The following is a 24,750-nucleotide window of genomic DNA, read 5'->3' as shown; positions in this document are numbered from 1 at the left end:
ACTAAGGAGTATCTTTCAATTTGTCTAGGTCTTTAGACTCTCAGTGATATTTCATACTTTTTAGTGTACAAATTTTACATTTCTTTCATCTCCAAATGTTTTATTCTTTTCATGCTGTGGTAAACAATTGTTTTCTTATTTTCACTTGTGGATTATTCATTGCTAGTGTATAGAAAATACAATTGATTTTGTATATTCATTTTATATTCTGAAACCTAGATGAATTTGTTTCTTTGCTCTTATAGATTTTTGTGTGTGTGGATTCCTTAGGATTTTTTATGTACAAGATCATATCATTTGTGAATAGAGATGTAATGCTTCTTTTTTACTTTTATTTCTTTTCATGAAAGCTTAAGCTCTTTGATTACTATTTCCAGTACAGTGTTGAGTAATAGTAAGCAAAAGGGGACATCCTTGTCTCGTTTATGATTTTAGAGGTAAAGCTTTCAGTCTTTTACCAGTCAGTATGAAGTTAACTTTGGATTTTTCATAGATGGCTTTTATCAGATTGAGGAAATTACTTTCTATTCCTAACTTTTTGAGTGTTTTGTCATGAAAGGGTGTTGGATTTTGTCAGGCACTTTTTCTTCTTCTTTTTTTTTTTTTCTTTTCTTAAGATTTTATTTTTATTTTGAGAGAGAAGGAGAGAGTACAGGAGAGGGAGAAGCAGACTCCCTGCTGAGCAGAGAGAGAGCCTGATGTGGGGCTCGATCCCAGGACCCTGAGATCATGACTCGAGCTGAAGGCAGATACTTAACCAACTGAGCCACCCAGCACCCTGTCAAGCACTTTATCTGTGTCTATTGAGACAATTATGTGGTTTTTGACCTATATTACCGTGGTATATTGCAATGATTGATTTTCCTGTGTTGGACTGATCTTGCATTCTAGGATAAATCTCACTTGGTCATGGTATATAGTACTTTTTATATATTGCCATAGTCAGTTTTATGGTATTCAGAATTTTTGTGTCTATATTAATAAGGGATATTTTTCTTGTAATGTCTTTGTCTGATTTTGGAATGAGGGTAATATTGACTTCATAGAGTGTGTTGGAAGTGTTCTTTTTTGGAAGGATTTGATAGGATTCACTATGAAACCATTTGTTTCTGGGCTTTTCTTTAAGGTCAGTTTTCCTTATTACTAAATCAGTGTTTTTACTTCTTAAAGATCTCAGTTTTTTTCTTCTTGAATTGATATTTTATGTTTTCTAGGAATTTGTTCATTTCTTATAGGTTATGTTATTTGCTAGCATACAGCTGCTCATAGTATTGCCTTATGGTATTTATTTCTGTAAGATTGGTAGTAATGTCCTTTTTTCCAATCCAGATTAGTAATTTTAATCTTATCTCTTCCTATCTTGGACAGTCTGACTAAAGGTTTCTATTTGTTGATTTTTTTTTTTTTTTAAAGAACCAGTTTTGGTTTCATTGATGTTTTTGTGTTGTTTTTTCTTCTCTATTTCAACTATCCTCACTCTTATTTTCATTGTTTCTATTTTTTTTCCTGCATACTTCAGAATTAATGTGCTTTTATTTTTTGTTTTCTAGTTTCTTAAGGTGGAACACTAAGTTATTGATTTTGAGATCTTTACTTTCATTTAGGCATTTAAAGCTGTAAATTTTCCTCTTAGCACTGCTTTAACTGAATGCCATAAATGTTGTGTTTTCATTTTACATGTCAAGATATTTTTTTTCTCCATGGAGTTGAGTTAGTCTAGAATCCTTTCATTTCAGCCTAATGGACATCCTTTAATAATTTTTAGAGGGCAGTTCTGCTAGTAATGAATTCTCAGTTTTTGTGTACTTGGAGATGTCTTAAATTCTCTTTAATTAAGCTTTGCTAGATATAGAATTCTTGGTTCCTAGCTTTTTTCTTTGAGTTCGTGTACAGTGTCATCTCAGTGCCTTCTGGCCACCATATTTTCTAATGAGAAATCCGATCTTTTTCTTATTGGGGCTTCTTGTGAAGTGTTGCTTCTCTCGGTGCTTTCCAAAATTCTTTGTCTTGCGATTCTCAGATTATAGGCTAGGTCCATTTTTAAATTTTTTAAGGAACCTCCATATGGTCTTCCACAGGTGCTGCCTCAATTTGCATTCCTACGGACAGTGCACAAGTACTTTTTCTCTACATTCTTGCCAAACACTTATTATTTCTTAAGTTTTTTGTTTTAGCCATTCAAAGAGGTGTGAGGTGATATCCATGGGGGTTTTGATTTGTATTTTCCTGATGATGAATGATGTTGAGCATCTTTTCATGTATCTGAGGGCCATTTGTATGTCTTTGGAGAAATATCTATTCATGTTTTCTGTCCAGTTTTCAGTTGGGGTTTTGTTTTGTTTTTTTTCCGTGTTGAGTTGTGTAGGTTCTTTTTTTTTAGATTCTTTATATATTTCATATACTAAGCATTTATTGAAAATGTCATTCGTGAATATCTTCTCCCATTTAGCAGGTTGTCTTTTGGTTTGTTGGTTGTTTCCCTTGCTGTGCAAAAGCTTTTTATTTTGATGTGGTCCCAATAGTTTGTTTTTGCTTTACTTTCACTTGCCTCAGGAGACACATCTAGAAAGATGTTGCTATGACCAGTGTCAGAGAAATTGCTGCCTGTGCTTTCATCAAGGATTTTTCCATAAACGTGGTCTCACATTTAGGTGTTTAATCCATTTTGAGTTTATTTTTGCGTATGGTGTAAGAAAATGTCTAGTTTCATTTCTTTGTATGTAGCTGTTCAGTTTTCCCATCACCGTTTGTTGGAAAGATTTTTCTTATTGCATATTCTTTTTTCTTTGTTGAAGATTAATTGGCCATACAATTGTGGATTATTTTTGGGCTTTCTATTCTATTCCATTGACTATGTGTCTTTTTCTTGTTCTAATACCATACTGTTTTGATCACTACAGCTTTGTAATATAACTCAAAGTCTGGAATTGTGATACCTACCTCCAGGTTTATTTTTCTTTTTCAATTGCTTTGGCCATTCAGAGGTTTTTTGTTTGTTTTTTGTTTTTTTGTGGTTCCATACAAATTATAGGATTAATTGTTCTAGTTCTGTGAAAAATGCTGTTGGTATTTTGATCGGGAATACATTAAATCTGTAGACTGCTTTAGGTAGTATAGACATTTTAACAATATTTATTCTTCTCATCCATGAGCATGGAATGTCTTTCCATTTCTTTGTGTCAGCTTCAGTTTCTTTCCTCATTGTTTCATGGTTTTTAGTGTACTTTTCATCTCTTTGGTTACATTTATTTCTAGGTCATTTATTCTTGGTGCGGTGTAAGTGCGATTGTTTTTCTTAATTTTTCTTTGTGCTGCTTCATTATTAGTTTATAGAAATGTGATAGATTTTTTTTGTCTATTGATTTTCTATCCTGTGACCTTATTGAACTCATTTATCAATTCCAGTAGTTTTTTTGGTGGAGTCTTTAAAGTTTTCTGTATTTAGTATCATGTTTTCTGCCAGTAGTGAAAATTTTACCTCTTCCTTGCCAGTTGGATGCCTTTTATTTCTTTTTGTTGTCTGATTGCTGTGGCTGGGAATTCTAGTACTATGTTGAAAGTGGTGAGAGTAGACATCCTTGTCTTTTTCTTGAACTTAGGGGAAAAGCTCTGTTTTTCCCCATTGAGTATGAGGTTTGCTCTGGGTTTTCCATACAAGGCCTTTATTAAGTTATGTTCTCTCTAAACTTACTTTGTTGACCTTTTTTTTTTTTTTCCCCATAAATGGATGTTGCACTTTATCAAGTGCTTTTTCTGCATTTCTGAAATGATGATACGGCTTTTATCCTTTCTCTTCTTGATATGGCATATCATATTGATTGGCTTATGATATTGATTTTGTGGTCAATTTTTTTTTTAAAGAAAACAATTTTTTTAAAATATTTTATTTATTTATTCATAGAGACAGAGAGAGAGAGAGAGAGGCAGAGACACAGGCAGAGGGAGAAGCAGGCTCCATGCAGGGGCCCCGATGTGGGACTCGATCCTGGGACTCCAGGATCACACCTTGGGCTGCAGGCGGCGCTAAACCGCTGTGCCACCGGGGCTGCCCGTGAATTGTTTTTATAACGTATTTTGGATTGGGTTGCTCTTTTAGTACTTTAGATACAGATTCCTTTATGATCATGCCTAAGTAGTTGGTACCATCTGTTTAGTAAATCTAATCTTTGTACTTCCTCAAGGAGAGTTTCTGTTGACTGTACTTTGTATATAGGACATACTTTTTCTGTGTCTTTCAATTTTTGTTGATAACTTGACATTTTAAATAATATAGTGACTTGGGAAACCAGTTTCTCCCTTCTCTCCGGGGTTTGTTGTTGTTTGTGTTTGTTCTTGTTGCTGTGTGTGTGTTTTGAAGGTTTGTTTGTTTTAAAGAGATAGTGTGTACATGAGTTGGGGGGAGGAGCAGAAGGAAAGAATCTCAAGCAGACTCCCTGCTGAGCAGAGCCTGATGCAGGGCTTGATCTCATGACCTTGAGATCATGACCCAAGACAAAAACCAAGAGTTGGACACTCAACTGACCGAGCCACTCAGGTGCCCTATTGTGTGTTTCTTTTATGACTTTACTGAACTATGTGCAGTTTGTTTTTTCCTCCTTCATGACCATTGACTTTGCTTGCTTGTTTGTGGTCTGCTAATGATTGAACACAGGCTTCTTAAAAGCCTAGATCAGTAAGTTTCCTAATCTTTGCCAAGGGGCTTTGTGTATTGGGGATACTATCAATATTAAACCAGACAGTTTACACTTCTGTTTTAGTCTTCATGTCCTTGTGTTGAGTCTCAAGGTCAGCCAGAGGTGAAAACTTAGGTCTTCCTCTTGTTTCTCCAGAACATATTTGCAGCCCTATGCATGCACATGTCCTTCTGTATTCCCATTAATTTGTCAGACTATTTCAAAGTTCCCTGTGGATAGCTCATTCTCCAACTTTTTTTTTTTTTTTTTTTTTTTTTTTTTATTGTTATTTGGTTTTGGTTAGCTTGTTGTTTGCTTCATCAGTGATCACTGCCTTGGCAGCTGTGGTATTAAACAGTTGCCACTGATTTTTTTTTTTTTTCCACAAATGTTCCCAGGGAAGAGGTTGTTGCCTTGTGTGGGCTCTGAATTAAGTCAAATAAAGACAACTTTGCAAGTGGGATTTTCCAGGGAGAAGCTAGATAAATCAAATAATGATCAGTCTCTTAAAATGAAGGTTTGAAAGAGCTCCATTCCTGTTCTGACTTCTCCAATGACTGATAAGTGGTTTTCAACTGTGATTGTGGACTGTTGGTTTTCAAGGCTACGAAGAAGATGGGAATAGGGTAAGTTTGAAATGACACAAAGCTCACTGTTCTTATTAAGGTTTATCTATTTTTCTTGGGCAAATGTCCCTGATTGTTACAATCCTTTGGTTAATTTCTAGGTTTTTAAAAGTGTGGGGTTGTTTTTTTTGTTTGTTTTTTTTTTTTTTTTTGTTTTTTTACTGTTTTGGGTTTTGTTTTCATTGCTTTTATGGAGGAGAAGATTTTTGGATTGCCTCATTCCGCAAATTCACTGATAATTACCTACTTCTAACCTGCTTTTTAACCTATACTTTGTTCTTTTAATTTTTATTTCATATTGAGATATAGTTGACGTACAGTATTAGTTTCAGGTGTACAAAATAATGCTTTGACAACTATATACATTACAAAATGTTCATCATGATCAATGTAATTATCATTTGTCACTGTATGAAATTATTACTGAGTTTATTTCCTATACTATTCATCCTGGTGACTTACTTATTTTATGGCTCGAAGTGTGTATCTCCTTATCCCCTTCACTATTTCACCCATTGCTCCCACCCTCCTCCCCTCTGGCAAACACCAGTTTGTTCTCTGTTTCTAAAAGTCTATTTCTGCTTTTTGTTTGTTACACTATAAAGTCTTACCAACTTTTTTCATTTCATGAAATATTTTTTTAATGAATATTTTTAATGGCTTTCTATTCAGTTGTATGGATGCATCTTTATTTAGTGCCATAATTGGTTTATTTACTGTGTCATAAGAAGTTAGGGATGAAAAAAATAGGTTTGTATGTAATTTGAGCCTGGGCTTTATATTGTTTGCAGTTGGAAACTGGAATTATTTTAAGCAGATCAATGATACAGACGGTTGGAATTAAGTTCAGTTAAACTATTCTGGTAGTAAAATTTGGAGGATGGATAAAAAGGCTAGAATGGTGTGAGAGATAGTAGGTAGAAGACTACTAATTAAATTCAGGCAAGAGACCATGAAGTATAAAACTAAATGGGGGAGGGGTGGAGGATAGAGAGAAAGAAATGTATTGCAGTATTTAGGAAGGTAAACTTGGTAAGAAAATAAATGATTTGTTGAGGGGTAGGCAGTGGGATGAGTGGAGAGAGTTAGTAAGAGTTAGTAATGAATCTGAGAAGACTGTCAAGCTTGAGAGATAGATTTTACTACCAACATAGGAAGGGAATACAAGCACTAGAGAAGATGAGGAGAGGTGAATTTACTTTGGGGGCAAGTTGAGTGTGAGATACTTGTGGAGTTGTAATTAGGTAGTTTATAAGCTTGATTCCCAGGAGACGGCATGAAGCTATAGATTTGAGAGATATTTGTATGTAGATAGAGGTCAGCTTTGCAGTATTTAATGAAGGCTTTGGAAGAGGATATATTCCTGATATACATCTACATTTTAAAGGAAGGGTACAGAGGAAGAGAAGTTCGTAATGGAGATGGAAAAGCGTAGAGGAATAAAGAAAAGGGAGTGCTTACCCCCTTTTTTGATCACATTGAAGTTTTAATTGGCTACTGTTGCTAACATTCTCCCAATAATTTTTCTTATACTTTACCTTTACCATCCAGTGTTGTGTTTAGCTCTAAATTTTAACATAACAGCCAATGGCATAGAGTAACATAGAATTTTTATCTTACACTTAACACCAGTTTGGTTTTGTCTTGGTTTCCTTGAATCTTTTTAGTTTAGTTTTTATTTTTTTAATAAGCTGAGTGAAGAGGGAAGATGATACTATTAGGGACTTACCTGTTAAAGTTTCTATAAGAATTAAGAAAACTAGGGATGCCTGGGTGGCTCAGCGGTTGAGCGTCTGCCTTTGGCTCAGGGTGTGATCCCAGAGTTCTGGGATGGAGTCCCACATCAGGCTCCCTAAGAGGAGCCCGCTTCTCCCTCTCCCTGTGTCTCTCATGAATAAATAAATAACATCTTAAAAAAAAAAAAAGAAAACAATGGATGTTCAATAAATATTACCTTCTTTCCTCCATGTTTTCATAACTATATCAGAATTCTTTTCCTTCTTTGCTATGTGTTACAAGGAAAGCAGCTTGTACCAACTGAATGGTGTTTAACTCCTTACACTATGTATTGGAATGGTTTGCTTCCACAAATGAATTTAATGAGTAAAATTTTAAGTGATGAAGTGAAAGAGGATATATTCAGCCAATATAAGGAGAGAGACTTTAGGGCAGTATGCATACAAGTGAACTAAATCCTCTGAATTCTTGGTATCTTTGACTATTTATTTGTTCTGAATCTTCAAATAATCCACCGCAGTCTCTGTGTAGCTTTCAAATAATTCTTTAAAAATACCATTCTTTTGGAATGAGTTTTATTTAAAATGGTTAGAAGATTATTTTAGGCTGTGGCCTATTGCTTGAAGCATAACTATTCTAGGTGGTGTTGATTGAGGACACAGAATAGCTGATTTGGAGCCATTTAGTAGTTACGGTGACCTGAGCAAGTTCCCTAACCTCACTCAGACTTAGTTTCTTTATAAAATGGAGTTAATAGGGATCCCTGGGTGGCGCAGTGGTTTGGCGCCTGCCTTTGGCCCAGGGCGCGATCCTGGAGACCCGGGATCGAGTCCCACGTCTGGCTCCCAGTGCATGGAGCCTGCTTCTCCCTCTGCCTGTGTCTCTGCCTCTCTACATATATATCTATCATGAATAAATAAATAAAATCTTAAAAAATAAATAAATAAAATGGAGTTAATATATTTGTTTCAAAAACATATTTGTAGAGAATGAGTAAGAGAATGTATGTGTAACTGTAAAAGTGTTATCTCCACAAATGTAAAATATTAAGTAAACATAAGTGATTATAATTGCTTTTGTTTTACACGCACTTAGCTTATAGTATAGTGTTGATAAAACAGAATTGCTTTTGTTCTTAAATGAGGCATTGTACCTGTGTAAATTAGAGTCTTTTTCAGTATGTCTCATTTTCTCAATGCTCATTGTGGAATCCTTGAAGGCAGGAGAATAATCTTTATAGTGTTTTACTTTATAGAGTTGAATGAGACTTAGAAATAATTATTTTGAGGTTATGGTCACTTCCTAATCCTTCCTTTAGGGTTTTCTCTTTTTAGTTCTAGAAGTTATTATCTTGCTATCAGTTGTAGCCAGAATCACATGTCAGGAGCTTTTCTGCAGTTATCTTGAAACATCAGTTTGATGAGGAGATAAGCTACATTCTTAAAACTATTATGCTTGCTTGGAAATTTTAGTAGGTTTTAAGTATGGTTTCTTCAGGACATGTTATTTATATCTGCTTTTTATAGTGAAGTGAGAAGAAAAAAGTGTGAAGAAAAGAACAAACATCTTAAGCGTTTGTACAGGAAAAAGGTCCCTAGATTTATTTTGAATTAAATCACTTTATATTTTGAAAATCACTTTATAAATAGGGAAATTGGCTTGCGTGCCTGGTTACATGGTAAAATACAAGAATGAGCTTGCCATTTTTACTTACTTTAATATTGGTTCATTATATAAAAATGAAAATCAGCTTTAATGATTATTTTCTGGGAGTCCCTATTTCTCATTGAAATTTTTGATTAGTGTTGGGTCACTTGACTACATTTGTGAAAACATTTAAAAATGGTCATTTTGGGATTTTGTTTATGTTGCTTTAAATTCCTTCGTAAATTTGTTATGAGTGCTTTCAGAGATTAAATTTTTATTTTTGTGAAGCATATATTCACATGTGCAACAGGTTTCTGTGGACACAGATGGTCATAGGTTTAGGTATTAAGGAAACATTCTGTGGATTATGGCATATCCTAAATATTACTCCATTTTTGAAATTCCATTCCCTTTCCTCCCTTCACTACAGAAAGCATAATGGAATGAGAATGAATGGAAATTGTCTTGAACCTGTATAATTTTTTTTTTTTTTTTATGATAGAGAGAGAGAGAGAGAGAGAGAGAGAGGCAGAGACATAGGCAGAGGGAGAAGCAGGCTCCATGCACCGGGAGCCCGACGTGGGATTCGATCCCGGGTCTCCAGGATCGCGCCCTGGGCCAAAGGCAGGCGCCAAACTGCTGCGCCACCCAGGGATCCCCAAACCTATATAATTTTTAAAGTAGGTTTGTTGAGGGCATAACTGATATATAGTAAATTGCATATATTTTAAGTGTACAATTTTTATGTTTCTTTTTTTTTTTTTTTTTTTTTTATCTGATCTGAGAGTGTGACATTTTGGGGGAATCATTTTTATTTAATGTGATTATTGATATAGCTAGATTAGAGTCTGCTATCCTTTGTTATCTACTTATCCCAGTTGATCATTGTTTCTCTTTTTCTGTCTTCATTTGGATCCATCAAGTATTTTTTTGTTAATTTATATTATCTTCTTTTTTGGCCATTGCCAGTACCTTTTCTGTTTTGTTTTAATAATTGCTTTAGTTTTTATAGTATACATCTTTAACATATTAAAGTTTACCTTTAAAGTGTGAATACACAACTTCTTGTGTAAGATTTATAATAGTGGGCTTTTATTTTTTCCATTTTCACTATATACTTTATTTTCATGCATTTTACTTTTACATAATTATAAACCCATAATGCATTGCTAACTATTTTTGTTTGAACAGTTATCTTTGGAAAAGATTGGAAAAATAATTTTAAAAAGCTTAAGCATTTTATCCCGTTGTTACTATTTTCAGTTCTATATTTCTGTCTGATAATATTTCCTTCTGCCTGAAAGACTATCATTTCTTTTTTTTTTTTTTTTTTTTACGACTGTCATTTCTACTAGTGAGTCTGCTGCTGATGGATTCTTTCAGCTTTTCTGTCTGAAAATGGTTTTATTTTGCCTTTGTTTTTGAAAGATTTTTACGGGATATAGAATTCAGCTGGACAGGTTTTTAAAGATACATACTGTTTTTATTTGCATAGTTTGTGTTGAAAAACTGATGTCATCTTTATGTTAGTTACTATGTAACTTTTTTTCCTTATAGCTGCTTTTAAGATTTTCTTACCGTTTTGATCAATTTAATTATTATGTACCATGGTGAATGGTGAATTTTTCTTCATGTTTCTTGTTTTTGGAGTTTTTTGAGCTTCATGCATATGTGGATTTGTGATTTGCATCAGACTTGAAGATTTTCAGCCATTATTTCTCCAAATATTCTTCTGCCTCTCCTCCTTGGAGTTTTCAGTTACTCCTATATTTAGAGCATTTGCACTATTAATGTGCTTTTTAATTTTTTGGATTATCATTTCTCTGCTGTGTTTCTTTTGGGTAGTTTTATTTATATGGCTTAATTCCAGCTGGTTTACTTTATACCATATACATTGGAGTTTTTATCTATAGAAGTTTAATTTGGATTCTTTTTTTTTATGCTTTCCATTCTCAACTATTTGGATATATGGAATACAGTTAGAACAACTATTTTAATGCCCCTTTCTGCTCATCTTAGCATCTTGTTAAAGTCCAGTTTAAATCTGATTTAATGGGGATGCCTGGGTGGCTCAGTGGTTGAGTGTCTGCCATTGGCTCAGGGCATGATCCCGGAGTCCCAGGATTGAGTCCCTTATTGGGCTCTGTGCAGGAAGCCTGCTTCTCCCTCTGCCTATGTCTCTGCCTGTCTCTGTGTCTCTCATAAATAAATAAATAAAAATTTTTAAAAATCTGATTTAATGATTCTCTTCATTACGAATTAGGTTTTCCTGCTTTGCATGACAGATAATCGTCAGTTATATATAAGGCATTGTGAATTTTACCTTTTTGGATCCTGGATATTTTGTATACCTATAAATTTTCTTCAGCTCTTTTCCTGTTATGGGATTCAGTTATTGGAAACAATTTGCTCCTTATGTATCTTGTTTTTCTGATATATTGGATGGCTTTAAAGTAGTGTTCAGTCTAGGGTTAAATTGCTATATGAAATACGAGTTTTTCTAGTCTGGTTTGTGGGAATAGGCACTCTTTTTGGCCTTTGTGAGTGCCTCAGACTTTTTTTTTTTTATTTATTTGTGATAGTCACAGAGAGAGAGAGAGAGAATGAGGCAGAGACACAGGCAGAGGGAGAAGCAGGCTCCATGCACCGGGAGCCCGACGTGGGACTTGATCCCGGGACTCCAGGATCACGCCCTGGCCCGAAGGCAGGCGCTAAACCACTGAGCCACCCAGGGATCCCCTGATCTTTGTTTTTTATATTTTGAAACTTTAAGTGTAAATTTGGAATTAAAGCTTCTTGATAAATACAGTCTTTTATTAAAATACATTAACTGTCTTTAATTGTAATTCTTGCCTTAATTTACTTTGATGCCTATCAAGGAATCAGCATTGGTATTTTTAGTTATATCCAAATGATTTATTTTATCCCTTTAATCATTTTGAGTTACAATTTTTGTTTTTAATACCTTAGATTTTGCAAGTGTCTTAAAATGCAATGTGATTACAACTATATGTCTTAGCTAAAGCATTTAATTCATTAACTTTTTTTGGTAAATACTATATATTTATTTCTATCACCTCCTTCATCTTTATTGGGGTGTTTTTCTTTACTCATTTCTGTTGGCATAAACTTTTCTATATTTTCTTCTCCTAATGGTTAAAAATTTTGTGTTTTGTTACTACTTTTTTTAGAGGTAACTAAAAAATTTCAATAACATACTAATATTAAAGTCTGGAGTTCATTAGTATTTCTATCATCCTTTCAACAAAATAAGATTTCTTTTTAAATATTTCATTTATTTATTCATGACAGACACGCACAGAGAGAGAAGCAGAGACACAGGCAGAGGGAGAAGCAGGCTCCTTGCAGGGAGCCCAATGTGGGACTCAATCCCTGGACTCCAGGATCAGGCCCTGGGCTGAAGGTGGCGCTAAACTGCTGAGCCACCGGGGCTCCCCAAAATAAGATCTTAAAATAATCTCTCTAGCATTCATTTCATCTTTGACATTATTGCCTATTATTTTATTTCCTCCTGGTTAGTAACCTTTTGCATTGATAGTTTTTTTTTTTTTAAACATTCAGTTTTTAGATTTACCCATATATTTTCCAGTTTCTTCCTCATTTTTGCTTTTCTTGCTCCTATATGAGTTTGTTTCTCTTCTTTCAGAAATCTCTTGTAGGGATCCCTGGGTGGCGCAGCGGTTTGGTGCCTGCCTTTGGCCCAGGGCGCGATCCTGAAGACCCGGGATCGAATCCCATGTCAGGCTCCCGGTGCATGGAGCCTGCTTCTCCCTCTGCCTGTGTCTCTGCCTCTCTCTCTCTCTCTCTCTCTCTCTCTGTGACTATCATAAATAAATAAAAATTTATTAATTAAAAAAAAGAAGAAATCTCTTGTATTTTTTTGAGTTTGAGTTTTTTCAAGTGTTAAACTCTAAGGATGTTAGAGTTCATGTTCTTTTAATAACATGAACAGTACTTTAGCTGAATATAGAACTTTAGATTGACTATTATTTTTCTTTCTTTCAATATAAAGTTGCATCGTCTTCCTGCCTCTGCCTCTATTGGGCTGATTAGTCTGCTGTTAGTTTTGATATTCTTATGTAGGTGATTTTTGTTGTTTTAGTATTTCCATTTTGGCTTTGGTGTTGGAATGTGTTCATGTGTAGATTTGTGTTTGTCCTGCTTGGGACTCAATATGCCATTTTTAGTCTAGATATATTGTATAGTTCTTAGATATTTTTTAATTTGTTTACATTTTCTTCTTGGAGCTTCTTAGGTAGTTTGTTCTTCTTATCTTTATATTTTCCGTCTTGTTCTCTGTGTTACTTTTGAGTAATAGCTTCAGTTCTGTGTTCTAACTTCTCAGTTTTCTACTTTGTCCTTTTTTCTCTTCCTCCTATTTCTCAATTTCTTCTCCCTTTCCTGTATACCCCTTCCTCCTTTTTTGGAACCTAATGGTGTATTATTTATAATTTATCTGTTTGTATTCTTTTTTTTTTTTATCTGTTTGTATTCTTAATCTCTCTGTCCCTCTTTATCTATTTTTGTTTTGTTTTGTTTCCTACCTGCTTTCCCCCCACCATGTAAATTTTGTAAATTGGTGATCAAAAATATTTTGTAATAGAGTTTTCATTTGCTGATTAGTCCATTATGAATAGGCAGAGTCAAAAAGAAATTAGCCTAATTTTGATTCCGTATTTTTTATTAGCAAGTATGTAGTTTCGGCCTTTCCTAACATGCTGTGTGAGAAGGAAATGAAGAGAGACTGTTTTGGCTCCTAAATTAGGTTGTAAAATCTTGAGTTGATTCATGTTTGCTTTTGTTTTGTTTGGATTTGTTATTGTTCTCTCATTTTCTTCTTTCCTCTGGAACATTAGTTACGTTTGAAACCTTAATTTCAGGAAATGTAGAGCCAATTATAGTAGCCTATTCTAATTTCATAGTCTTTGTTACTCTAAACTACTGTGTGGGAAAAATAGAATACTCTTCCTGTTTTTCTCAGTTGTATGTGTTTTTATTTTGAAAGTCTATAAAATATGTTTAATATTTCATGACTATTCATATCTTCTCATAGGCAGATTAAATTACTAGTGCTGTATTCCTCTTACCCTGGAGGCTGTAAGGTTTAAATCCTTGTCTCTGCTTCTTAATAGCTACTTAAACTCTCTGTGCCTGTTTCCTCATCTATGAAATAGGGATGATTATAGTATTTATTTCATAGTGTCATTGTGAGAATTATAGGAATTTCTGTAAATCACTTACAAGAGTGTCTATAGGAAACATTTAGTTTGTGTTAGCCATTATGTTTTTCTAGTTCTGTGAAAAGTCACACAGGTAGTGTTACTGATAGGAGTGGAATCTGGGTGTTCTAATTCCAATCTAGATGAAGCAATATTTTGCCTGTCAGAAGGTTATGCAGTCTTTTCTAATATAAAAACTTAAAAGCTAATAAATGAATCTAACAATGTTAAAGTAACTTATTTTATCAATAGTACAACACATTTCAGTACCTATGTGCTGAGTGCTGTGTTAGGTTTTGGGAATACTAAGGTGGACACTGTTATCTTCTAAAAAAGCTATAGACTAGTTCTGGAAAGAAGACAAGAAAACATGTAAAACATAGTTACTTCTGTAAGATAGAAATGTATAGAATTCAAGGGACTAGAGAGGAGACGGCATCTGTCCCTTTCTTCTGGAGGGCAGAACAAATGGGAAAACAGTCTTGGGAAATTCCATAGATAGAATGTCACTAAAAAATTATTATGATTATTCATAGAGTAAGATAATACAGGAAAGAGAATTTAAAGTGCTCTCTGTATGTTGTTACTATTTAACTTTATTCTGAAATCTTCTACTGAGCCTTAAGAACATTTCAAGAAATGAACTGATACTGATACTTACCGTTAATTTGAATTTCATTACAATAGTTTAATTCTTCATTTTACTCCCAGCTTCAAAAATTTTTGATTTGTTTCTCAGTGCTTTTTTCAAATTTATTTTGTTATAAAAGAAATACGACCTTTTTGCAAACACAGTTGAATAATACGAAGTATATATTAAAAGTTATCTATTCCCCTTTTTCTTCAACCTTCTCAATCTCCCTGAAAATAAACCAAACAACAAATGCATAATAGATAATGCATTATACACACACACACACACACACGTCTGCATTGCTTTGAATAATAAATTCATGTCTCTTAGTTTGCATTCAGACATTTTAAACATACTTCGAGGCTATTTTTTTTTTCAATTTTATTTTTATCAAAATGTTTAAACTCTAGCTAAAATGAATTCTTTTTCTGCATCCTGTCGTCTTTTTTTTGTCTTAAGCATAGAATGCCTTTTACTGCTTCATGTTCAGTCAGTCCTGTCCTTATAAAAGTCTTTTCAAATAATAAATTCTCTGTTAAGTTTTCCTTCTTTCTCTACCTTCTTTTAGCTTTGAAAGTAATTTTGTGTTTCTAAGTTGTCATTATACTTTGTTACTTCACTTTCAGTACCCAACACTTTCTAATGTGCGTACAGCTATATGTTTGGTTTTTGTGTGCCCTGGACTATACTGACAATTCTTTTAAAGCAATGTTATCTCTATTTAAGCTTTGTAATACTTAAATGCTTACTTATAAGTCTTTTGTTAGGTACCTATTTACTGAATAAATGTATTTTAGATAAGATATAATTTCTTTTAGAAATACTGATTTTAGGGGCAGCCCAGGTGGTTCAGTGGTTTAGCGCCGCCTTCAGCCCATGGCCTGATTCTGGAGACCCGGGATCGAGTTCCACTTCGGGCTCCTTCCATGGAAGGAAGTGTCTCCCTCTCCCTGTGTCTCTGCCTCTCTCTTGCTCTCTGTCTCTCATGAATGAATAAAATCTTAAAGAAAAAAACAAACAAACAAACAAAAAAACCCAAAAACACACTTAAAAAAAAAAGAAATACTGATTTTAAACTGTCTTGGGGATAAGTTGAGAAGCATAGCTGTGAATTGGAACTAAAACGACTTCTTTCCTTGATTTGGTTAAATATTCAAAATAAGTTTTGAATAAATCTGAGACATTGTGTTTTTTTTTTTTTTTTTTTTTTGAGGAAACAAAGATTATGATAACCTGATCTAACCTATTTTTTAAAAATTATTTATTTATTTGAGAGAGAGAGCAGAGCCAGAGAGAGCATGAATGAGGGGAAGGGGCAGAGGGAGAGGGACAAGCTGACTCTGCTGAGCAGGCAGTCTGATGAGGCACTTGATCCCAGGACTCTGGGAACATGACTTGAGCTGAAGGCAGGGGAGGGGCTTAACTGAATGAGCCACCCAAACACCCCTTAACCTGTTTTTAAAATTAAAACTAAAATCTTTAAAAACTAAAGTTGTGAGAACAAGGATATAAATAAATACACATCTCAAATATTTTAATGGAATTTAGGAGCAGTTCTTAATTTTTTTTTTTGAAGGAAACTCACCACTATGACTATTTGCTGAACATGATTTAACATTTATGTAATCACTAAAAATTGTTTTCATTTCCTTTTCAGAGAACGCAGAATCTATCGATCTTAAACAGTTTTTTGACCAACATTTTTCACATATATATTATGTGTTCTTCGAGAATTTTGTGACTATTGAAGCCAGTCTTAAACAGAAAGGTAAGATGTTAAAATTGGTTCTGACTTGTGTTGGTGTTTCAAATAATTGTCATAAGTATTCACTTAAAAGTAGACCTTGGGCATTGGAATTTTAGTACTATTTCACTTCTTTTTGTTAAATGTCTTTTAGATACCCTCTCAAAGTATGGGTTAGTAATACTGTCTTCATTGTTTTGAGAAGGCTTGGAAGATTTGCTTTTTGCCTGGTCAGGTTTATTTACCTGTTTCCTCAACTTTTTTGCTTTAAAGATTTTTATTTATTTGAGGAAGAGAGTGTGCCTCATGCATGAGTGGGGGGAGGGGCAGAAGGGGAGGGAGAAGCAGACTCCCCACTGAGCAGAGAGCCAGCAGTGGGTCTCATCCCAGGACCCTGAGATCATGACCTGAGCTGAAGGCAGACACTTTTTACTGGCTGAGCCACCCAAGTGCTCCTTCACAGTGTGTTATTTGTTTTTAGACATAAATATGTACAATCTAAATTTAATTATTGAAAAGAATAGGGAGGGATGCTATAATATTGTCTGTACATTGAACAGAATATGCTTTAAACATTGTATTCAAGAGTCACTGAGAAAATAGTGTTTGAAATATTTTAAGCTTTTTTAAGTGGTTAACAGAGAGGACAAAATGATAATATTTAAAATATTTTTCTGTAAAAATGTTTTAGGTCACAAGTCTCAAAGGGAGGAACTGGATGCTATACTTTTTATTTTTGAGGTGAGTATCTGCCAATCAGTGTTTTTTTCCTCCAAAATAATTCTTGGAATATACAAAGGAACAATTTGAACTTATAAAACTTATATCAAAAGACTAAATTTGCCATGCTTTCCAAGAGCTGAATCACAGTTTTTATTCTAAAAATATACCTGACTTAATTCTTATTTTTTGAGATACATGTGTTATTTTTAGGTAGAGATAGAATTATATTTTTATGCATTTGACACCACAAAATTGGTAATACTATAAAATAGTTCAGTGTTTTACAAATTATTGTTCTATATTACTTTGGATTGGGATGGGACAAGTTTTTATTGTTAAATAAACAGGAAATACCAACATTTGATGCTATACTAAACTTTACATTTTATTTTTGGCATACTGATAAAAGTTAGGATCCCCTCACTTTTAAAATAAGTCCCTGCCTCTTCATTCTGTCTTTCAAATCAAGCAATGAAAGGAGCATTCTGATCTTTATCAAGAATTCAGAATTCTGGATAAAGCCAGGATTAGATCTTGTAATTTTAAAAGACAGTAAAGAATTGGAAATCCGTGTCTCAAGATTGAGTTATTGGTCTATTGGTAATTAAAAATAATTCACTGTTTTATACTTTGGGTACTTTTATAGAGTTTAGAAGAATTTGAACACCTGAATTCTTTCTTAGGTGTTGAGTTATTGATTTAGTCACAGTTGAAAAAAGAAAGGTTTTTGTTTTTGTTTTTTTAAGAGTTTCAGGTGGAAGTAAGTGGTGTTGGTACCTATTCTGCTTTATTTTCAGTAATGATTGTCCCTAAGGAATTTGCTTATATTTCTTTCTCCACGTGTTTGTTTGATCTGTTTACAATGGGAATGTTAAAAACATAGATGTTTTGAGAAAGAATGAAAGTATCAGAAGTCATTCAAATTATGTGCTCTAATCTAGAATTAAATGAGGAAATCAGTAACAAGGAAATTTGTAATTCACAAATATGTGGAAATTAACGAACACACCCCCAAATAATCAGTGCTTATAGAAAGTTATGACATACCACAACTTAAGGAATGCAGGTAACCAAGCACTCAGAGGAAAATTTATAGTTATAGACTTAAAGGAAGAATGATATCACATCAATTGCCTGAGCTTCCACCTTAAGAAACTAGAAAAAGAAGAGCAAATTAAACCCAAAGCAAGTGGGTTAAAGGAGATAATAAAGATTATAGCAGAAATAAATGGAAGAAAGATTTTAAAAATGGAGAAAACCAACAGAACTGGAAGTCAGTTCACTCAAAAGATCAAGAATACTAATATTTAGCCATACTGACTAAGTAAAAAGATTGAGGAATTAAATAACCAAATTCAGGAATTAAAAAGGAATATTACTACCAACCTTACAGAAATTGTAAGGATTCTAAGAGAATACTATGACCAATTGGATGGCAACAAATTTAATATATAAAATTAATATGTTTTTATAAAGACACAAAGCAATGGAATTGATTCAAAAAGAAATAGAAAACCTGAAAGACCTACAACTAGTAAAAAAAAAATGCGTTAGTATTTAAATAAAATCCCACCAAGAAAAGCCCAGACCCAGATGATTTCACTAGTGAATTTTAACCAGACATTTAAAGAAAAATACCAGTTTTTCACAAATTCTTTAAAAAATAAGAGGTTCATTTCAGAGTTCATTCTATGAGGCCAGTATTACCCAATGAAAACCACACAAAAACATTACAAGGAAAGAGAATTATAATAAAATATTTTCATGACTATTGATATAAAATCCTCAAAAGAAAGGTGAACCAAACCAAGATGCATATAAAAAGGATGACATAACATGACCAAGTGAGACTTATCTAAGAAATAAAAAGTTTAATATCTAAAAATTAATCAACTAATTGTATATAATAAGTGTAATAATAATGGAATAAAAGACAAAAAATATATTATCAACAGACAGAGAAAAAGCATTTGGAAAAATCCAGTACTTTTTCATGATAAAACACTTAACAAAATGGGAATAAATTGAAACTTTGTCAACTTGCTATAGGACATCTACAGAAGTAACACGTTTAAGACCATACCTAATTTTGGATACCTTGAATGCTCCTTTCATTGCTTGATTTGAAAGACGGGAGGGGGGGGGGATCCTGGGTGGCTCAGTGGTTTGGCGCCTGCCTTTTGCCCAAGGTGCGCTCTTGGAGTCCCAGGATCGAGTCCCATGTCGGGCTCCTGGCATGGAGCCCTGCCTGTGTCTCTGCCTCTCTCTCTATTATGAATAAATAAATAAATCTTAAAAAAAAAAAAAAAAAAGAATGAAGAGGCAGGAGTTATTTTAAAAGTGAGGAGATCTTAATTTTTATCAGTATGCCAAAAATAAAATGTAAAGTTTAGTATAGCATCAAATGTTGCTATTTCCTGCTTATTTAACAATAAGGACTTGTCCCACCCCAATCCAAAGTAATATAGAACAATAATTTGTAAAACACTGAACTATTTTATAGTATTACCAATTTTGTGGTGTCAAATGCATAAAAATATAATTCTATCTCCACCTAAAAATAACACAAAAATAAAAAATCAAAACGAGGGTACCCCTCTTGCCATTTCTATTGAATATTACACTTGATTCTAGCCAGGGCCGCTAGCAAGAAAAGGAAATAAAAGACATCAAGATTGAAAAATAAGTTAAAAAAAATTATCAACAGAGTAGGCAAGATAATAATTTCTAGGAAATGTTCCTTCAGGCATTCATGCTTGTCCTGTGTTCAGGAAACTGAGATGGATTGATTAGTTAATGGAAGATCTTTTAGGACCTTCCTTCTATTAAAAAATAATGTTTAGTTTCCTGTATATAATATATACTGATTAATTGTTTTTAGTAAGTGATTTTTGTTTTAGAATATAAAGATGTTAGTTACAGGGCTTTCATCTTTTGGAAAAAATAATATAACCTATGTGCTGATGTTTTTCTACTTATAATGGGGACAATAACATCTGACCTGTACCTTTAGAGACTAATGATGATTTTTAAAAATCAAGAAATTTATAAAAATTGAGTTCCTCTTTTTGTAGTAAAAAAAACCCACCATTATGTAGTGTTAATAATATGATACAGGATTTATAATGTTTTCTTCCCTGACTAGACATGGTTTCTTTCATCTTTATGGTAACCACATAAAAATAAAGACATGTTTATTTACAAGGGATTTAATCTGAAGTGCAATAGTCATAATTTAGGGATGTTTTTGATTAGTTTACAAACTTATCAGCTTATAATTTTGTCTCTTTCCACAACAAAATAAATACAATTACACAGTTGTTGTCTAGAGAAATATGAAGAGGCAAAGGTAAAGACGTTTGTGTATCTCATCCTCTTGTATGAGATGGACTAAATAAATAAGATCATATCAAGTGGAAGATAGAGGAGTATAAAACATGCATAGTATCTTTTGGACAGAATAGTATAAAAGTCACATTTTGGATTAAGCATATCAAGATTGGAATCAGTTTCTTCCACTTTCTACTTAAGCACATTACTTAACCCATTTTCTCATTTTTAAAAAATGAGATTAATAAACTCTCTCTTTAGAATGGACTAATGAGATACTGTTATATTAAATGTCTAGTGTTTGGCCCTTATGAACATTTGGTTAATGTCATTTCTAAAGAATAACAGTAGTGGGCAGCCCCCGTGGTGCAGCGGTTTAGTGCCATCTGTGGCCTGAGGTGTGATCCTGGAGACCCAGGATCGAGTGCCATGTCGGGCTTCCTGCATGGAGCCTGCTTCTCCCTCTGCCTGTGTCTCTGCCTCTCTCTGTGTGTGTGTCTCTAAGAATAAATAAAATCTTTAGAAAAAAAAAAAGAATAACAGTAGTAAGAGCAGCAGTAATAAGAAACATACACACAAAACTCATTCAGCAAGCAGATAAGCACTGATAGCATCATTTAGTAGCATAGTAAGGCAGTTTTTGAATTAGAATAATTCACACAGAAGAAATTTGTAAAGGGAATTAAAGGTAACGTTTTGAAAGCATTACCTATAAAAAGTGTTTATTCCACATTAATGGAAACCTGTATTAGCTTAATTGTAAGGATCCTGAATTTTTAAACATTGTTCTTATACCTATAATCATCATAGATATAAGTATCTTTGGGTTCACACAAATCAGTATAAATATTTGATGTGATTTTTTTTGAAATCAAAATATTTTCCCTACTTTTATCAAAACGAGGAAGAACTATTCAAAATGAGACAAAATGTCACAAATAATAGTGTCTGAGAGAATTCAAAATTTATCAGTAATATCCACAATACGGAAATTCTGAGAATAGTAAATGATCATTTTGAAATATATTAGAGTTGGTGTTTAATCCATAAAGAGAAATTTACTTTCCACATCATTTTAGACGATAACTTTCATTAATTTTTTTCCCAAGTCTTCGTTAGTATAACTTGTTGGTTTTGTTTTTTTGTGGGTTTTTTTTTTTTTTTTTTTTTTTTGGTGTTTTCAAATATTGATCAGTGTGTCCGTGCTGAAATAGAGCAAGTACTGTCAGATTAGTTTAAATGCTATTTTGTGTTTGTGATGCTCTTTTACATAGAAACTCTTAAAGGCATAAGCTTTTTGTTTAGTTTTTCACATTGCACAGAATATGGACTCATTATTTGCTTTTCATTCTTTTGTTTTATTCATACTGATTTTTAGAAAATTTTACAACTTCTTCCAGAAAGAATTCATCAGCGATGGCAGTTTCACAGTATTGGTAAGTAATTTGAATATGTATTTCACATTTGACATAAATGATAATATATGAAAATGCTCTGTAGTGAGTTGGTCAGCATTTGAAATGAATTTATAGTTTATGCTTTGGTAAAAACGATATAAAGAATGCAGGACTGCATTTACTGTAAGTGTAAGATAAAAATATAAATGAAGGATTTCCAGTCAAATGGCATATTAAATTTCTTTGATCTGTCTGTTTCTTTACTTTAGTAATGATGATAAAACTATAAAACCAAAAAAATAAAAGCAGGAAAACAAACATCTCAGAATAAAAAATGGAACAGAAATGTAAAGTGTCAAATAGAGTGAATATTTGGGCTCCGGATTCGAAAGCAAGCAGTGTCACCTGGCAGTTAGTTTGTTCCACAGAAAATAGTGGTGGGAACTAGAACTAACCTTTGCTTGAAGGGCCAGAGTAGAACTTTTGAGATCATGGAATGAGGCCAAAAAGAAAAAGGGAGAAAAAAAACCCTGCTGTGGATTACTGTCAGAGACTAAGTAGAGAGGAGACCACAGACTTTCTGTTACCTTGAACTAAGCCAGGGTGCTTGCCGGCTTGGAGTCTGGTCTTTTAACAATAACAGTATCACCACAGGGCTCTTAAGCTCTTGTTCTAAGACATTTTCCCCCTCTATCATTAGAAAGGAGTCTGCAGGTAAGCAATCGGTGGCTCTGGTTTAGGTATCTCAATGGTGTCAGGTTTGATTGCTAATTATTCTTCTGACCCTTCTCTCATGTGAAGTATGTGGGTGGTCACCCTATCTACATCGTTTAAGTAGAATGTTATAGGCCTTACATTCATTTGTAAAATGTGTATTTGTTTCTCTTAAAAAAGAAAGTCATAGATTTTATTTAGGCCTCACATTTCTTAATCCATTATGGCAAGTGAAATATTTTCTGGACACAATTTAAAAACAGGCATGGGATTTGAATAGACATTTCTCCAAGATATACAAATGACCAATAAGCACATGAAAATATGCATCATTTGTAGGGAAAAGTAAAACACAACTATAAGGAGATATCACTTCACATCTACTAGGATGATGATAAGCAAGAAAATAAGCATTGGTGAGGCCATGGAGAACTTGGGACCCTCGAACACTCTTGTGGGAATATAAAATGCTGCAGCTGCTTTGAAAACCTGTCTAGCCATTTCTCCAAAGAAGACATACAAATGGCCAACAGACACATGAAAAAAGGCTCAACAACCCTTGTCATCAGGGAAATATAAATCAAAACTGCAGTGAGATACTATTTTACACCAGTTAGATGGGCTAAAATTAACAAGACAAGAAGCAACAAATGTTGGCAAGGATGTGGAAAAAAGGGGAACTCTCTTACACTGTTGGTGGGAATGCAAGCTGATATAGCCACTCTGGAAAACAGTATGGAGATTCCTCAAAGACTTAAAAATAGAGCTACCCTGTGACCCAGCAATTGCTCTAATGGATATTTACCCCAAAGATATAGATGTGGTGAAATGAAGGGGCACCTGTACCTCAATATTCATAGCAGCAATGTCCACAATAGCCAAACTGTGGAAGGAGCCACGATGTCCTTCGACAGATGAATGGATAAAGAAGATATGGTAAATATATACAATGGAATATTACTCAGCCATCAGAAGGGATGAATACCTACCATTTACATTGACATGGATGGAACTGGAGGGTATTATGCTAAGTGAACTAATAGGAGAAAGACAATTATCTATCATATAGTTTCACTTAAATAGTGTAGAGGATCATAAGGGAAGAGAGGGGAAACTGGGAAGAAATCAGAGAGGGAGATAAACCACAAGAGACTCTTAAGTCTGGGATATAAATTGAGGTTTGCTTGCTGAAAGGGAGGTGGGTGAGGGGATGGGGTAACTGGGTAATGGGCATTAAGGAAGGCACGTGATATGATGAGCACTAAGTGTAATACACAACTGATGGATTATTGAACACTATATCTGAAAGTAATGACATACTGTATGTTGGCTAATTGAATTTAAATAAAAATAAAAAAAGGAAACCAGTCTGGCAGTTACTCAAAATACTAAACATAGAGCTCCTGTATGGCCCAGCAATTCTATACCCATGTATATACCCAAGAGAAAGGAAAACATAGGTCTGTAAAGAAACATACTCTAATGTTCATAGCACTATTTTTCATAATAGCCAAAAGGTGGAAATAAGCCAGTGTCTGTTAACTAATGATTAGATGAGTAAAACAGGTTTTATCTTTAAAAAAAAAAAAAAAAAAAAAAGTCTTTTGTGGGACTTTGAAATTGTAAGCCTTCCCAATTAGTTCCAGAAACAAAAGGAACTTTGGACATCTAGGAAGGATATTGATACAGGGGCTAAAAAAGATAAAATCCTGAGTAGTGAAGCCATTTAGAATAAACTTTTTAGATAGAGTTTGAGACTAAATATAATGTACCCATTATAAATAAGGAACTCTTAGAACTCGATAAGACAAATATTTAAAAATTGGCAAAATATTTGAATATACTTTATATCATAGAAGAGATGTGAATTGGTGATAAGCACATAATAAGGTACTCAATAAAATAGTGAAATCCTGTTTTGTGTTTCATAATCATAAAAATGTCTTTGAAGGTTGTTTATGAAGAAACTTTTTTTTTGATACATCTGAACTTCCCAACTTTATTGTAGCTTCTAAGAAATGTAGCCTTAAATTTCCAAAAGAGCTTTGGCTCTCTACTTGCCATGGTTAATAATATTCCAATAATACCTAACTTGAGAAGATACAGAAGTGGTCATTTTTCTTTGTCATCTAGAAAAATCCTAAAACTGTTTTGATTTCTGCCTTACATATGAAGGAAAATAAATCAATGACTAGTTTATTTTTTTTAAGTAGCTTTATTCAAGTATAATTCATAGAGGTAAAATTCATCTATTTAAATAAATAGTTCAGTGATTTTAAATAAAT

General features: G+C 33.6%; 1 protein-coding gene across 11 annotated transcripts in view; it reads left to right on the top strand.

Moving 5' to 3' along the window:
* Positions 1-24,750, top strand: part of RALGAPA1 (Ral GTPase activating protein catalytic subunit alpha 1) — a 242,471-nt gene that overhangs the window by 24,298 nt on the left and 193,423 nt on the right. For all 11 annotated transcript variants that reach the window (XR_007412270.1, XM_025443673.3, XM_049113052.1 and 8 more), the window contains exons 2-4: positions 16,215-16,325; positions 16,993-17,042; positions 21,733-21,790. Coding sequence is in view for 10 of the 11 variants with exons in the window: in XM_025443673.3 (XP_025299458.1) it covers positions 16,215-16,325; positions 16,993-17,042; positions 21,733-21,790 (219 nt within the window). In the remaining variant the exon portion in view is untranslated. The remainder of the gene's footprint in view (positions 1-16,214; positions 16,326-16,992; positions 17,043-21,732; positions 21,791-24,750) is intronic.

The sequence above is a fragment of the Canis lupus genome, chromosome 8 (assembly GCF_003254725.2).
Source record: "Canis lupus dingo isolate Sandy chromosome 8, ASM325472v2, whole genome shotgun sequence".
In the NCBI taxonomy this organism is placed as follows: domain Eukaryota; kingdom Metazoa; phylum Chordata; class Mammalia; order Carnivora; family Canidae; genus Canis; species Canis lupus.
The sequence above is the reverse complement of the archived record's forward strand: the minus strand, read 5'-3'. Positions and strand labels throughout refer to the sequence as shown.